Raw genomic sequence first — 15,424 nt, 5'->3', positions numbered from 1 at the left:
AGAGGTTACCACCCCCAGGTCTACATGGAAACTGGGCACGTTCAGGAGCCAGGCCAAGGCAGGGACCCCTTAACCAAAGCCCTGCCAGCTAATGGGAGCAGCAGGAAGAAGGGAAAGGGAAGGGTGGGGAGGCCAGGTCTGATGTGCCTTCCACAGAAGACAGGGTGGCGGAGACACTGGCCCGTGGAGCCGCGCGACCCGGGACGGGAGGTGTGACCGGCACCAGGAGCGTTGGGCCTGGCCGTGGCCCGTGTGAACCACAGCTGCAGAAGCTGTGTTTGGCTGGAGAGTTTGAATGTTGCCATTTAATCCAGAAACGACAGCAAGACAGCAGCGCCAGGGAAACGCTCCGTAGAGTCACCCTGGTCAGGAGCCCTGTGTGTGCTGTGCTGCTCCGGCAGCTCCCGGCCCACCTGGCCCGGCGCCAGCCTCCTGGGAGCCCGGTCAGGGCCGGACACGCACCCAAACTCTGTGGGCCCCAGGCCTCTGGAATCCCTGTGACTCCCACACAAGTTACGAGGCTGCCACCACTTCCGCCTGTCGGGGCCTGGCCTTGACGGGGACTTTCTCTGTGGAGGAAACATAGAGATGTCTGTTGCGTACAGAAGACCCCAGAGGCGGGAACTTCCCAAAAAGGACAAGAGGCAGCAAGGAGCCAGGTCAGGGCTTCGCGCTCTGGGAAGAACGGGCACAGCTCTGAGAAAGGCGAGTTACACACAGAAGCCGGGAGGGAGGACATACAGCAGGCACTGGCACAAGCACTCAGGACAGCACAGCAGGCAGGCGTGCACGCCTCCCCACGGACCCCAGAAGGGAGGCCAAGCAGCAGCAAGGGAGCAGAAAGAACTGAGGACGAATCACGAAAGACGAGTCCGGGCGGATAGAGAATTTCTGAAGGCGTGTTAAGCGATGCCGCGGGGAAGGTCGTCCCCGTGATGTTTAGAAGACGGCTGGTCCTGGGTTGGACCCAGAAGAGCCTGCACAGCTAAACTGGCCCTTTCCCGACTCGAACTTTGGGATTCGCCCCTCTGAACGGGGTTTGGCTCTTACGAGGTTACCCAAACTGCTCAGAAGCCTGGGCTCAACCCCAGGGCGAGGCCCGCACTCCGCCTGAGCTGGTGCCAGCAAGCACGCCCACCAAGCAGGGGAATTGGGGCCCAACCCGCACCAAGCAGGAAGGGCAGGGCCCAGGGGCCAGGATATTTTGCTTTGCTCTAGAATGCACGGTTCTCCAAAGGACATAACGAGGAGGGTACCTGGGATCTTTTCAGGAAGGGGCTCTGAAGGAACCTCTGGCAGCTCTATCTGTTCCTGCAAGAAACAGAGAATAAAGGCTGTGAGATACAATCACCTTGTCCTTCCCTTGGAGAGAACAGCATCCCGTTCACTTAGCCGCTATCAGCGGGATTTAAATAGGACACAAATCCTCCAGCACTCAAGCTCAGGGTGCATCCTCCCTGGCTTCTGGCATCTCTGCAACTCACATCACCGGGGGCACAGTGACCACAAAAGGCGGCTGCTCCCAACGACCCAGAGCCTGAGGGGCTCCCAACCCAAAGTTCCATTCTGAGTCTGAGACAAGGGCTTTGAAACAGGCACCCATGCAGGTCAGGGGCCCCAGTGGCGCCTCTGCCTCAGGTGGTGGCACCTGGGTGCACCTGTTGTTCCAGCGAGTGCTGGTCTATCTCTCAGGCCTTGGGAGGAAGTAAATTAGCAGGCAGGTGCACATAGGGCCCCCAGGCCGCGAGCAGCAGTGCTAAGGACCTGCTTGCCTGGCCTGGCCTATGGCTGGGGGGTGGCAGGCTGGTGGGCACGGTGTGAATTCGGCTTGCTTAGGCAGGGGCCCACAGAGATGGAGACGCCCTCCATCAGGGAGCAAACACAGACTCAGGGCCTGAAGTGACGGTTGGCTGGTTAGAGGCCTCTGGGCCAACACATGGAGGCCCTGTGTGTGACAGCGAGTGACCGGCCACAAGAGGGAAAAAGCCCCCATTTGATATAAAACCCACACGCTGCCCACTGGGGAGGAAAGGGCTGAGGGAGCTAGGAGGGTCGGCATTCCGCTCTGTCCTGGCACCTGGTTCACTCTGACGCCTGCAACACCTGGGTGGACAACCTGCAAAATGTTCTTTCCAGGCCAGTCCTGCCCTGCGGTCAGCCAGGTGGCTGGGGAGAAGGGACCTCAGTTTAGCACAAATGCCAGTTGTTTTAGGGAAGAAAACCAGCTGCAGAACCAGGGCCGTGTGCTCAAGTGAAACCTGACACAGTTGCTCGCTGAGGCCAGTGAGCAGTCCTCCTGGGGGGTCCCTACACCTGGGCCTGTGTCAGTGCCGGGGGTCCTGTTACCTGAGTGATTGCGTCCAGCTCCTCCAGGATGGCATCTTCGTCCTCCTGAGTGAAGCTTCCTGCCAACAGCTCATCTATTTGCTGCAAAAGGAGGAGCAGAGGTGAGGAGCATGGCTGGGTTGGGGTGGGGGAAGGGTGGGCCCTCGTGGAGGAAGGAGACAGCCCCAGCTCAAGGCTCCTCTCACTCAAAAGAAGGAAGGCAGCCCCCACGTGGTGTGGGAAGGCCTGGCCCTCGAGAGCGGCACAGGACATTCAGCGAGTTGGCCACTGTCCTCGCCGGCTGCCAGATGGCGGGCCCCGTGGTGTGGCAACACTTACCCGCTGGTACTCCACGGCCTCCTGCGTCTCGTCCAGTATCCGCTCCACCTCTTCTATGGACATCACCTGATCGGTTACAAGTTTTTGAATCTTGTCAGTGAAGCACGTAACAGAACCCCCTACACGAAGGCCACCTGCGTTGGCAGGGCACACGGCCTAGACCCTCTGTTCCTGTTTAAATGAAGCCACGCCAAGCAGGATATAACACATCTTTGGTTATTTCTGTCCCAGGCAGGGCCCGTCCACAGAGGCATGGAGCTGTCAGACAGTCTTTTCAGAAGCCTCAACTGACCTCCTTGGACTCCTCCTGGCCCTTCTGGCACTCAAATCAACCCTAGCGGTAGTCAAAAATATAAAAATTTTTCTCTGGCCAGGTGACTTGATTTCTTTTGGGTTCAAAGCAGCACCTTTGCTTGACTGGTCACCACGACATTGGACAGTCAGAAAGGCAGTGTAACCTCAGCTCTCTGCCCAGCCCCACTGCCATCCACTCATCAGGAATGAGATGGGGTGGGGGCCGGGGCATGCCATCTCTGCGCCTCACCTCTCCTTTCACCATCCACCTCTGTGCTGTTTCCTGAAATGAAGCTGTGTTCACCTCCTCTGGGAAGTCCTCCAGATTAGTTCACCACACCCCTCCCCCATTCAAACCAGACTGTCCCTCTAGTCACTTTAGCATCTCTGGACACAATTTATAGTTTGGGTCCCTATTCTCAGGTCAATATCCCTGAGTTTGTACTACTAGACTGTCACCCTCTCCCGTCACCTTCTCCTGGTAGTGACTGGCTTTCCCTCATGCCCGAAGGCCTGCGTGCAGGTGTGGCCTCAGGGACTACCCCTCTCCTTATTCCACTGGCTGCCCCTCCTCTCTGTCCCCAGTCCTGCAAGACTTACCTGGTGCATCTTATTCAGACACTCATTTCCAAACTGCAGCCCCTCGATCACCTTCATTTCAATCTGGGTGAACTCAATACTCTGGACCTGAGGAAGGAACCCGTGTGGTCAGGGGCCCACCTTCTCTGCCGCCTCATGCAGACCCATGGAAGGGAGTTAGGATCACACTATCACTGACAAAGACTGCTGGGCCTCAGAGCAGACTGTCTCTGCCTTCCTCCTCCCTCTGTCCTTTCCCGCTGCCCTGACCAACACTTGGGCGGGACTGAGAGGGCCTGGGAGGAATCGCAAAGTAGACTGCTTATAACCAGCAGCTCTGTTAGCAAAAGAGCAGAACTAGAGCTCTGGGTCCTGAAACTGGATCACTTCGGGAGCCTCCTGCAGATCCCAACACCTCTTCAGTCACTGGGGCAGACTCCCCGCCCACCCCACCACCCAGAAGTGGCCTAGCCCCCCAGCCACGATCCTGCAAGAGCCAACCTGCCCCAGCCCCTTAAGACCATCAAGCTCCCATCAAAGATTCTCCTCCACCTCCAGGCCTGACCCATTCCATAGCCTCGGGCTGAGAGGTCCAGGAGAGGAAAACGATAGGTTTCAGTCCTCTGAGGGGACTCTGGCGCCTACACGGTCCATGGCCCATACCCCCCGACCCCTACTAGGCCTACCATGGTCTCTAGGCTGGTGATCTGGTTTTCTGTCTTGTCCAGGAGCTGCTCCCGGTATCGCTTCTTCTTGAGCAGCAGCTTGGCCCGTCTGCAGAGGGAACCCGAGCAGTGACCCAGCAGCCATGGCCATCAGCTGCCCTGGCCTGGCACTGACCAGCCTCCAGGCCTGCCCCACCTCTGCTCTAGGCCGATGGGGGACAGAACCCCTCTCCCGAAGACCGGCCCCCAGCCCCACTCACTCCTTCCTGCCGTCGCGCAGGAGCTGCCGGGCAATCTCCCGCTCCCGCTCCAGCTGCTGGGTGATCCTCTTCTGGTACTGCTTCAGCTTATCCCGCTGCTGCTTCAGTTGCTGCCGGGAAAGCAGGCCTTGTGTCGACACCAAGCCCAGGCAGGGCACACTGGACACTCACCGGGCTACCCAGCACCCAGGAGAGCCAGCACAGAGGCTGCTGGGGTCACTGAAGGGCCCCCCACAGGCCAGGATGCCCCAACTGCCACCAATGGAAGCACATCCTCTGAAACTGAGTTCTCCATGGGGACAAGTTTGCCCCCCAGGGCACGTGGGGCACTATCTGGAGACATTCCTGGCTGTCACACTGGGGATGCCACTGGCATCTAGGAGGTGGAGGTCAGGGATGCAACTCAATATCCTACAAATCCCCAAGATCTCCCCCACCTCAGACAGAGAGCCAGCCTAATGTCCTCAGCACCGGGGTGCAGGGCATGCTCTCACCGCCGTCATGGCAGGGCATCGCCATCAGCGAGGAGTGTGAGCGCTGGTCAGGGAGTGCGGCCAGCACCTCCAAGGTGAAGAGACGACACAGAAGTCGCTGGTGACAGTCACCCGAGTGCCACCATCCCAGCCCAGCCATGGCTGGAGACTGGGGCCTTCCCTCCCAGCTTCACTCCTCTGTGGACTTCAGCCATTTGCCATCAGCTCCCCTGCTCTTGCCACTTATCACCATATGTAAGTGTACAACAGATGGTGCACTGAGGTGATGTTCATGTGACCGTGCCAATCACCTAGGACCCCAGTGTCCCAAAAAGGATGCAGGGACATTTACACGCCTTAGTCTCTCCTCCCCTATTTTAAGCCATTTACATTTCTTCCAAATTTCATCATTTCAGGTGACGCTACGGTGAGCATCTGCAAGCACAAGGCACTTCTCAGATGGAAGATTATGTCTTCAGGGTCGGTTATGGGGAGTGAGTTAACTGGGTCAAGGGTGTGCAAATCTTTAAGACTCAACATGGTGAGAAATTAGCCCCCAGTGTAGACGTGGTCAGTCTGTCTCAAGCGGCCGCTCCCCAGTTCCCTCCACAACTCCATTCTCTTTAGAGGCTGTCTGCCCCAGCGCTCCCCATGGCCGGTGGGTCGGGCTCGTCGACAGCCGCACGTCCTGTCCCTGCTGCCGTGAGAGGCGCCCGCCATCCCACCCCGTGGCCAGCCTACCCGCTGACAAGGTACGACCAGGAAACAGTGAGACGCGGGCACCGCCTCCCGAGACCTGAGGCACAGCTCAATCGCCGCACCGGGACCGCCTACACCCGCAGCGACCGGATTCGCTCAGACTCGCTGGGAACCGGACCCGGACACGCTTCCCACCGGAAGCCCTCCACCCACCGCCCCAGACGGGCTCCGAGGCTGCGGCCCCGGCGTGGGGCTGGGCGGCCGGAGGGGCCGAAGCCCGTGGCGAGGGGGGAAACGCAGCCGGTAGCCGCCGTGCCTCGGTTTCCCCGCCCGGCCCAGGTGTCCCCGGCCCGCGTCCACCCGCCTGCGGGGCCCGGCGTCTCACCAGGATGGCCTTGTCCTGCTCCGTGACCCGGCTCTGCTGCTTCTTACGGCCGAACAGGTTGCCCATGGCGGCCGGCGCGGCCCGGCCCGCGCCCCGCCGCCTAGCCCGGTCGACTCCGCACGGCGCGGCCACCGTAGTTCGGACCCGACCCACCCCCGCTACGGCGGCCGCGCGGGGCCAAGCGCCGCAGAACGCGGAACGCGGCTGTCCGCAGACGGAGGCCCCGCCCCGAGAAGCGGCCGGGGTTCTGGGGCTCTGGATCGCGTGGTTCACGTGCATTTCCAGAATGCCTCACCTGCGCGGTCTTCAAGACTAAAAGTTCCATCTCCCACTACGGTGGGACCCTCGCAGGGTGACAGCGTGGACCGTCTCCCGGGCGGTCAGAAATCTTGTTCACAAGTCACTGCCCCGCCGGCTCGGACCACAAAATGCTGCGTTTAGTGATGTTACAACCCTGAGCGTCAGTGTCCGCTGAACCGCCCCCTGGGCAGCATGCTCCACCCGCTCTGTCCTCCGGGCCTGTGACTAGTCCCCGGAGGAGCCCACCTTCTGGTTCCGTGGACACGGGCAGAAGCCCCCACGGGGCATCGGGGATATAGGGCGGGGCGCCACGTACACATGCAGCCTTGGCTCCCACCCGTGTGTCCCGGCTGGGGTGGGGGGTCATAGGATGGCACCCAGCCCTGTTTGGTCTCCCCAACTGATCCCGCAGCCCAGTCTGCATGGGCCCCGCCACCTTTCTAGCAGCCCAGCAGCTCCTGGGCGGTGGGGTCATGCTAAGATGAGGCGTCCCATGGCACGAGTCCAGCGCTCACCCCTTTCTGTGAAATGAACTCCTTGATCAGAAGCAGTGCTGCGTGGACACCACGATGGACCTCTCAGTCCACAACAGTGCCGCTGGCAGAAGCCCCCTGGGCGAGGGGGGAGGCAAATCTGTATCCAGAGTGTCTATTCCCGTGAGGACATGTCACTGCCCCCTGAGGGAAGAGTCCTGATTAGCTAACCTGCTGTTGGGCAGCTGGCTGGTCCCCCAGCTAATAGTGCCATCTGGGGGGCTCAGTGCTCTTGACCCACTGGGCCCTCAGCAGCGGCGGCCAGGTGAGCCTCAGTGAGGGGAAGTCCATGTAACTGAGCCCCGCAGAGCCTCCATCCCTGCCCACATGGTCACTTTGTCCACAGGCCCATTGACCGAGCGCTGGGGGCCTGGGAAAAGCCGTTGGCTCGTGTCCAGAGAGTGTGCACTGCGTCCACCTGGCCACGGAGAGCCTCCTGGGCAGAGGGTGCTCTTTCGTGAGCCTTCCCTGGGACACGAATGTCGTGTGTCCACTCTGAGAAGTCCATCCAAATCTCCCCCAGATTTCCTATGACCAATCTTCCAATCCTGTTTCTTCCAAGTCCCTGCCCGTTCAGTCAAACCTTAGCAGCTGCCTGTGATTCAATACAGATGTAACTTCTTGCCATCCGTCACTGCACACATACAGGCACGACTCCGAGGTACTGAGGGTTCTGATCCAGACCACTGCAATAAAGCAAATGCTGCAATATTTCACAGGAATTTCTTGCTCTCCCAGTGCATATAAAAGTTATGTTTTATGCTATACTGTAGTCTATTAAATGTGCAATAGCATTATGTCTAAAAAAAAAGATGTACATACCTTAATGTACATACCTTAATTTTTTTATACCTTAATTTAAAATGCTTTATTACCCCCAGTCCATCAAGAGAGACATTGGAAGAGAGAAACTGTGTTCTATGGCAGGATCTCAAGGGGCACCTGTCCTGAAATACTCAGAGGTCTTTTTGTATAACTGAATCGCTGAGTTGTCCACCTGAAACTAACACGATATTATAAATCAACTGTACTCTTTTTTCCATTTTTTTAAATTACATTTGGACCTTTAAGAAACATATACCATCAGTCATACCACTATTCAGTAAAAATCTATTTTAGTTTTTGGAATTAGAAAATAAGACTCGAAAGTATGAAAACCACATGGGCATATATAGTAAGTGCTCAACAAATGTTGGCTTTTATTATTATTAGGTGATCATGGGATTGACTTTCACTAATTTGCTCTTGAGTTATAAGCTGCTGTTGACCCAGGGATAGTTTCTAAGAAGACCAAGTTCCTGACACTCCAGGGAATATAAGGGAAATACAACTTCCGTTTAGTGCAGTCTACCCCAAAGACGGACTGGATAAAGCCCCAAAGAGCTTTATCCAGACTACTATGTGGGATCCTTCAGGTGACTTTAGATGGTACACAGACCTTTTAAATAATGTTCTTTAAAATACTATGTATTTAAGAATAAACATAACTGGTAAAATATCTATGTTTAAATATATTTTTATGACAAAAGACAAAGGTTTTGCATTTATGCTGATATAAAGTTTCCTTTTAAAATAAATTATTAAAGTGGAATAAGTAAGTTGATTCAAAGAAAGCTGTTAAGTAATCATAGTACAGGTGGTACCCAGAAATGGTAAAAATTGTGGCGGTGGTATGCAAATGATTGTGCCTTGAGAAGTGCTGTGTGATGAACTGAATCTGCCTGCTCCCCATTTTGCTACATGTGAAAATATTAACACTCATTTTATGGAGTTTATATATATCACACAGTTATAAAATTTTTGTACTGGACAAGACCATGAGATCATCACAGAACAACTCTCCTTGTTTTAGTTAGGTGTATTCTGAAGTCTAGAGATGCTGTGCCCTTGATTAAGTGCAGTACGTTCTGGAGGAACTGGGATTTCACCCTGTTAGAGAAAACATTCAGATTTTCTGGTGGTCTAGACCTCGAGTAGAAAAGGAATTTAAGGGCTTCCCTGGTGGTGCAGTGGTTGAGAATCCGCCTGCCAATGCAGGGGACACGGGTTCGAGCCCTGGTCCAGGAAGATCCCACATGCCGCGGAGCAACTAAGCCCGTGCACCACAACTACTGAGCCTGTGCTCTAGGGCCCGTGTGCCACAACTACTGAGCCCACATGCTACAACTACTGAAGTCCGTGTGCCTAGAGCCCGTGCTCCACAACAAGAGAGGCCACCGCAGTGAGAAGCCCGGGCACTGCAACGAAGACTAGCTCCCGCTCGCCACAACTAGAGAAAGCCTGCGGGCAGCAACAAAGACCCATCGCAGCCAAAATAAATAAATAAAATAAATTTATTAAAAAAAAAGAAAAGAAAAGGAATTTAAGGTATAAAAGTTGCTTTATTGCTGGGACTTCCCTGGCAGTCCAGTGGTTAGGACTTTACCTTCCAATGCAGGGGGTGTAAGTTCGATTCCTGGTTGGGGAGCTGGGATCCCTCATGCCTTGCGGCCAAAAAACCAAAACAAAACAGAAGCAATATTGTAACAAATTCAATAAAGACTTTAAAAATGGTCCACATCAAAAAAAATCTTTAAAAAAATGCCAAAACAGGGAATTCCCTGGTGGTTCAGTGGTTAGGACTCCATGCTTTCACTGCTGAGGGCCCGGGTTCAATCCTGGTTGGGGAACTAAGATCCCATAAGCTGCACGGTGCAGCCAAAAAAAAAAAAAAAGGGCCAAAACAATTACAATACAGGTGTACCTCGTTTTATTACACTTCACAGATATTGCATTTTTTAACAATTGAAGGTTCATGACAACCTTGTATTGAGCAAGTCTATTGGCACCATTTAAAAAAAAAATCAATTAATTGATTTAATTTTATTTTTTGGCTGTGTTGGGTCTTCGTTTCTGTGCGAGGGCTTTCTCTACTTGCGGCAAGTGGGGGCCACTCTTCATCGCGATGCGCGGGCCTCTCACTATCGCGGCCTCTCTTGTTGCGGAGCACAGGCTCCAGACGCGCAGGCTCAGTAGTTGTGGCTCACGGGCCTAGTTGCTCTGCGGCATGTGGGATCTTCCCAGACCAGAACTCGAACCCGTGTCCCCTGCATTGGCAGGCAGATTCTCAGCCACTGCGCCACCAGGGAAGCCCGGCACCATTTTTCCAACAGCATTTGTTCACCTCCTGTCTCTGTGTCATGTTTTGCTAATTCTCACAATATTTCAAACTTCTTCATTATTATATTTGTTATGGTGATCAGTGGTCTTTGATGTTACTACTATGACTCGCTGAAGGCTCAAACGATGGTTAACATTTTTCATTTTTTCATTTTATTTTTTTTTGAAATTTTTTGCCAATTGGGTCTTTTAAAAAATATATATATATATATATATTTATTTATTTAGGCTGCACCAGGCCTTAGTTGTGGCATGCAGGATCTATTTCCCCCACCAGCGATCAAACTCGGGCCCCCTGCACTGGGAGCACGGAGTCCTAACCACTGGACCACCAGGGAAGTCCCTTGGGTTTGCTGCTTTTTCAGTGACCTGCCCACCTTAGCTCTGGGCCTTGCCCCACCGGGTTCCCAGGAGAAATCAGGGACCCTGTTTTGATGGCAGCACCTCTACCGTCATTCCTGGCCTGCAGACTTTGGAGGGCTTTTCAAGAACCCGAGGTCCTCACCAAGGGCTTTCTTGGGGCCTCTGTCCAGTGTGTGTGCTTCGGGGCCACGAGGGGCTCAATGAGCGGGTTGCACCTGATAAGTTCATGTCAAGTCCTTGTCTGCCCCAGCCCTTGTAGTCTTTCCTCTGTATTATACCAAGAAATTCCTGGCACCTTAGCTGGGCCATGTTAAGTCCAAGTTTCCATGAACAAAGGAGTTTCTCACAGATGAAAGCAAACAGTGGGGCCCCGAGTCTCAGGTGCCCATACCCTGTCCAGCTCCCTGGGGGTCGACTGCCTCGGGCACCTGTGAGGGATGCCCCCGCAAGACTCTCCAGTGTGAGTCAGCAATATCTTGGTATTCTTGGGGCGTGAAGCAGGTCGCTGCTTCGGTGGGGTCTTCACGAGTGGGGGCGGGAGGGCTGCCTCAGACAGCGAGCAGGGTTGCTTCTGCTGGGAGACAAGGCTCAACGGGATTATGGGGGCTCAAGATCAGTCCACTCAGCTCTCTCCATCTGACTCTTTCACACTTAAAGCTCTGACCTGGTGAGGCTGAGAATTCAATTTACATTGTAATCCTACAACCCACAGGATAAAACTTGGGGAGTGATTTCCAGACACAACAGTCTTGCTACAAGAAACAAGATTTTCTTTTATAGTAGTCCTACACATTTTCTGCTTTTCTGACTCTACCTTGAACAGAGAATTTAAAGCCCCTTGCTTGTCATTTTAAAAAATGAAATCTTCCCAGCGTGGTCAGAAGTCACCAGCCTACCCCACAGCCCTGATTTCCCCCAGGATGTTGCTTTGCAGTTGCTTGGGCTCCCAGAACCTGGCTTTCAGGAAACACTTCCTTCCAGGTCATCACAGAAAAGTGTGTGGCTGCAGCATGTCTCCACTACCCGTGTCCAATTTGCCACAGACTGTGTTAGTCCCCCTGGCTGCCATGACAAATTACCACAGGCTGGGCCACTTAGACAACAGAAACTTATTGTCTCACAGTCTGCAGGTTGGAAGTCTGAGATCAAGGTGTCGGCAGGGCCGGCTCCCTCTGAGGCTGTGAGGGGGACTCTCTCCCAGCTTCTCTCCCAGCTTCTGGTGGTTTGCCAGCAAGGCCTGGCAATGTGGAAGCATCACCTGGCCTCTGCCTCCATCTTCACGTAGCCTCCCATCTGTGCCCAGATTTCCCCTTTCCATAAGGACTCCAGTCATGTTGGATCAGGGCCGAGCTGAATGACTTCATTTTAACTTGATCACCTCTGTAGAGATGTCTCCCTAAATAAGGGCATATTCTGAGGTATTGGAGCTTAGGACTTCAACATCTGAATTTTGGGGGGGACACAGTTCAGTCCATAACACAATGATGAGATCATCGCTGTGTACCACCAGTTCTGGGTTTCTGTCTTCGAAGGTCTCTCTCCTGGACTGACTTCTGGCACTAACTGCATCATGGAATCCTCTGTAAACAGGCACCTCTCTGGGAATTTCAAGCAGGAAGATGTTTATTACAGAGATTCAACCCTTCAAAACCAGGGTTTCAGGAATGAAGGTCAGGGGTCCCATCACTGGATCTTGGGGGCGTGGGAGCTTTCGTAGACTCGAAATGAAAGGCTCGGCACAGTGACCCCCTGCCTCACAACCACACCTGCCAAGGCCCCAGTTGGCCGCCCCTACACCTCTTCCACCATCCACAGCTCGGACGGAACACTTACTACCGGAGGAAATTAACCTGGAATCCTGATGGGAGGCCTTCCAGGGAAGGTACAACGGGGTGGCCCTTACCTGACTCGCAGACTGGGGCAAGCAGGCGGCGTGAAAGTGCGGCCGCGCGGGCCGGTTTGCGCACAGGTGTAGCTGACAGGGCCTTGCGGGCCGGGGTGGCGGGCCAAGGAACACATGGCAGGAACTGAACCTCCACCAACTGAGGCTGCCTTGGGTGACCAGCGCAGGAGGCCATCCGGGACCTCCTGCCCCTCATCGCTCCTCGGCCCTCATCCTCCGTCCACCTTCTCTGCCCACCTCTCAGCCTCCGCTGGGTGCCCACCTTCCCAGGCCTCCAGGCTTCACTCCCAGACAAGGGCTCTGATTGGTTCTCTCCAGGCCAATCAGCTGTGGCCTTGCGGGTGTCATGCCCTCGCCTGAGCCAATCCGCAGAGGGATGGGCGGGTGCTCGCGGGCAGAGAGGAGGGAATTTCCTCCAAAATAGGCGCTCTTCGAGGCCACGAAATACCAGCGATTCTGGCACAAGCCCAACATGAGAATGTGGGTCATGCCGATGCCTGGTCGGGCCAGGACACCCCAGGGAGGACGAGCTGGGGGGCTGACCGGGGATGCACGTGCAGCATGTTAAGAACTGTCAGGGTCCTGGTCAGGGGTCCCCAGGGTCAGGGGTCCCGCGGGGTCAGACTAAGGAGGCGGTGGGTGACAGCAGCAGAGAACGCGGGGTGAGCCAAGGAATCTTTTGGAAGAAGTCGGAAGAATCCAGGCCAAGTCCCAGACATTGGGTATGAGCCCAGGAAATAGTGCTGAAGACACAGATGAGGTGTTGGCGGGACCAGCTGCACGGACGCTACGTGGGCACAGTAGATGGGGCAGCCCCGGGTGCGGGCCGGTGGGAGCTCCCAGGCGGGCGTCCTGGGAGGGGGGACGTCCTGGGGAAGGGCGGAGCTCAGAGAGGCCGCGGGGAGAGGGGCTGCAAGGGAAGGCCCTGCCTGCTGGTGACCCTCGAGGGACCCGTGAGTGCGGACGCTTGGCCGCAGCGGGTCAAGGGTTGAGACACATCTTTTGGGGGCTTGAGAGCAGAAGAAACGCGGGGCCAGGGAGAGGGGTGCAGGGCCGCAGGGGCGTCCACCTTCCTGGAAGCCTAGCGCTGGACGCTCAGCCGGGCTGCGGGCGGGCAAAGGCTAGCCCCGCAGTGGCCACGCGGTGGCGCTGCAGGATAGCCGGGCGGCCGCGGGACAACACCAGGGCCTGGGATGTGGGCCGGCTCCCCGCAAGGCGGTACGGATACCCGTCCCCCAGCACTCTGCATCCCAGCACTGGGCACCTCAGCACTCCCACACCTAGAACCCCGCACCTCGCACCCCACACCGGGCACCCACCCTCGGACACAGGCCATCTGGTACCCCAGCACCTGGCACCGCACACCTCAGCATCTCGGACACTGCACCCCTTGGGGGCAGCACCCCACATCCCAGCACCCGGTACCGGTCCCAACACACCAGCCACCTGGCACCCCATCATCTGGCATCCCACACCCAGCATCGTAGCGCCCTGGCATCCCTGCACTCCAGCACCCAGCACCAACAGGCAGCGACCCCTGCGGGGCTTTCAGGAAGGTGGGTCCAAGAAGAACAGCTGTGGTGGGGGGAGGATCTGCCATGGGTCTGCCCTAGCTGGGAGAAGCCACGTCCTTTGAGCTGTTCTGCAGATACTGAAACGCCCACCAGGTGGAAGAAGTTGCTGCCCACAAGCATGTAGACCCCAGAACGAACCACTGGAACCAGGAGGTTGATGATGTTTACTCCCAATTACCTCACCTCCAACCAATCAGAAGAATGTTCACGAGCTGATCATTCCTGCCCCCCCACCCCCCGCCCAGCCCCGTCTTTAAAAACTTTTCCCTGAAAGCCTTCAAGGAGTTTGGGCCTTTTAAGCACTAGCTGCCTGGACTCTTTGCTTAGTGCCTACAATCAGTGCTGCACTTTCCTTCACCACAATCTGGTGTCAATAGATTGGCTTTACTGTGTGTGGGCAACGGACCCAAGTTTAGTTCCATAACACATCTTCTTTGGAGAAATGTCTGTTCAAGTCCTTTGCCCAGTTTTGAATTGAGTTGTTTGTTTTTCGGTTGGTGAGTTGTGAGAGCTCTTTATGCGTTCTGGATATTAAACCCTTATCAGATATATGATTTGCAAATATTTTCTCTGTAGGTTATTTTTTTTCACATTCTTGATGCATGAAATTGTTTCACTTATATGAAGTCCAGTTTATCTAGTTTTTGTGTTGTGCTTCTGGTGTCAAATCTAAGAATCCATTGCCAAACTCAAGGTCATGAAAATTTACCCATGTTTTTTTCTTACGAGTTTTATAGTTTTAGCTCCTGTATTTACGTCATTGATCCATTATGAGTTAGTTTTCGAATATGGTGTGAGGTAAGGGCCCACCTTTTGTGTGTGAATATTCAGTTGTCCCAGCACCATTTGTTAAAAGACTATTCTTTCCCCAATGAATGGTTTTGTCACCCTTTTTGAGAATCAGTTGCCCATAGGGCTTGCATTGAATCTGTAGATTGCTTTGGGGAGTACTGCCACTTAACAATATTAAGTCTTTCAATCCATGAACACAGAATGTCTTTCTAGGTATTCAGGTCTTCTGTAATTACTTTCAGCAGTGTTTTGTTGTTTTTGGTGTACAAATCTTTCATCTCCTTTGTTGCATTTCTGCCTAGGTATTTTATTCTTTTTGATGCTGTTGTAAATGGAATTGGCCTGTTAATTTGCCTTTTCCGATTGTTCATTGCTGGTGTGTCATTTGTTTATTTCCCTGGTCCAAAATGTTCTGGTAAATAGCAAAAAAGAAAGGAAACTCCATGTGGTTCTGCCTGGGCTTTGGTTGTGCTTGTTGCTGGCGGCTGCCACCTTCCCTGTGGAACTAGGGCTGGTGTCCTTCGTGGCTGGGCTCTCTCACAGCACAGCCCCCAGGCCACTCCTCCTGCAGGGCAGGGCACGGTGGGTGCTGGTGACAAGCTCTGGACCGGGCCCCTCCCTCCTCACCCCAGCCCCTCCCCCGCAGTTGGGGGGCCTCTCTGGAAGCTCCGCGTCTTGTCTCCTGCGTGGAGAGGCACTGGGCAGGCTCTGCTGGACCAGAACCTGTGCCCCCCGGGTGTCTGCCCCACACTCAGGCAGTGGCTTGTCCCCTCAGCTCCTC

The 15,424-nt window shown here is 54.8% G+C and overlaps 1 protein-coding gene across 2 annotated transcripts; it reads right to left on the bottom strand.

Annotated features, from left to right (window-relative positions):
- Window positions 1-277: 277 nt before the first annotated feature.
- Window positions 278-6,178, bottom strand: CHMP6 (charged multivesicular body protein 6). Of its 2 annotated transcripts, none has more exons than XM_082374318.1 (8): window positions 6,020-6,178; window positions 4,463-4,572; window positions 4,224-4,311; window positions 3,559-3,645; window positions 2,665-2,730; window positions 2,347-2,427; window positions 1,257-1,311; window positions 278-569 (listed from the first exon to the last, which is right to left on the bottom strand). In XM_082374318.1, exons 1-8 carry the CDS (start codon window positions 6,083-6,085, stop codon window positions 514-516), a joined length of 609 nt encoding a protein of 202 aa, XP_082230444.1. In that variant the 5' UTR covers window positions 6,086-6,178; the 3' UTR covers window positions 278-513. The 2 variants fall into 2 exon arrangements, with proteins under 2 accessions (XP_082230444.1, XP_082230445.1); XM_082374319.1 differs by having other exon boundaries at window positions 4,463-4,560; window positions 6,020-6,169.
- Between the last annotated feature and the right edge of the window lie 9,246 nt (window positions 6,179-15,424).

Source organism: Balaenoptera borealis, assembly GCF_965194805.1.
Source record: "Balaenoptera borealis genome assembly, chromosome: 20".
Lineage (NCBI taxonomy): Eukaryota > Metazoa > Chordata > Mammalia > Artiodactyla > Balaenopteridae > Balaenoptera > Balaenoptera borealis.
This window is presented reverse-complemented; position numbering and strand designations above follow the sequence as displayed.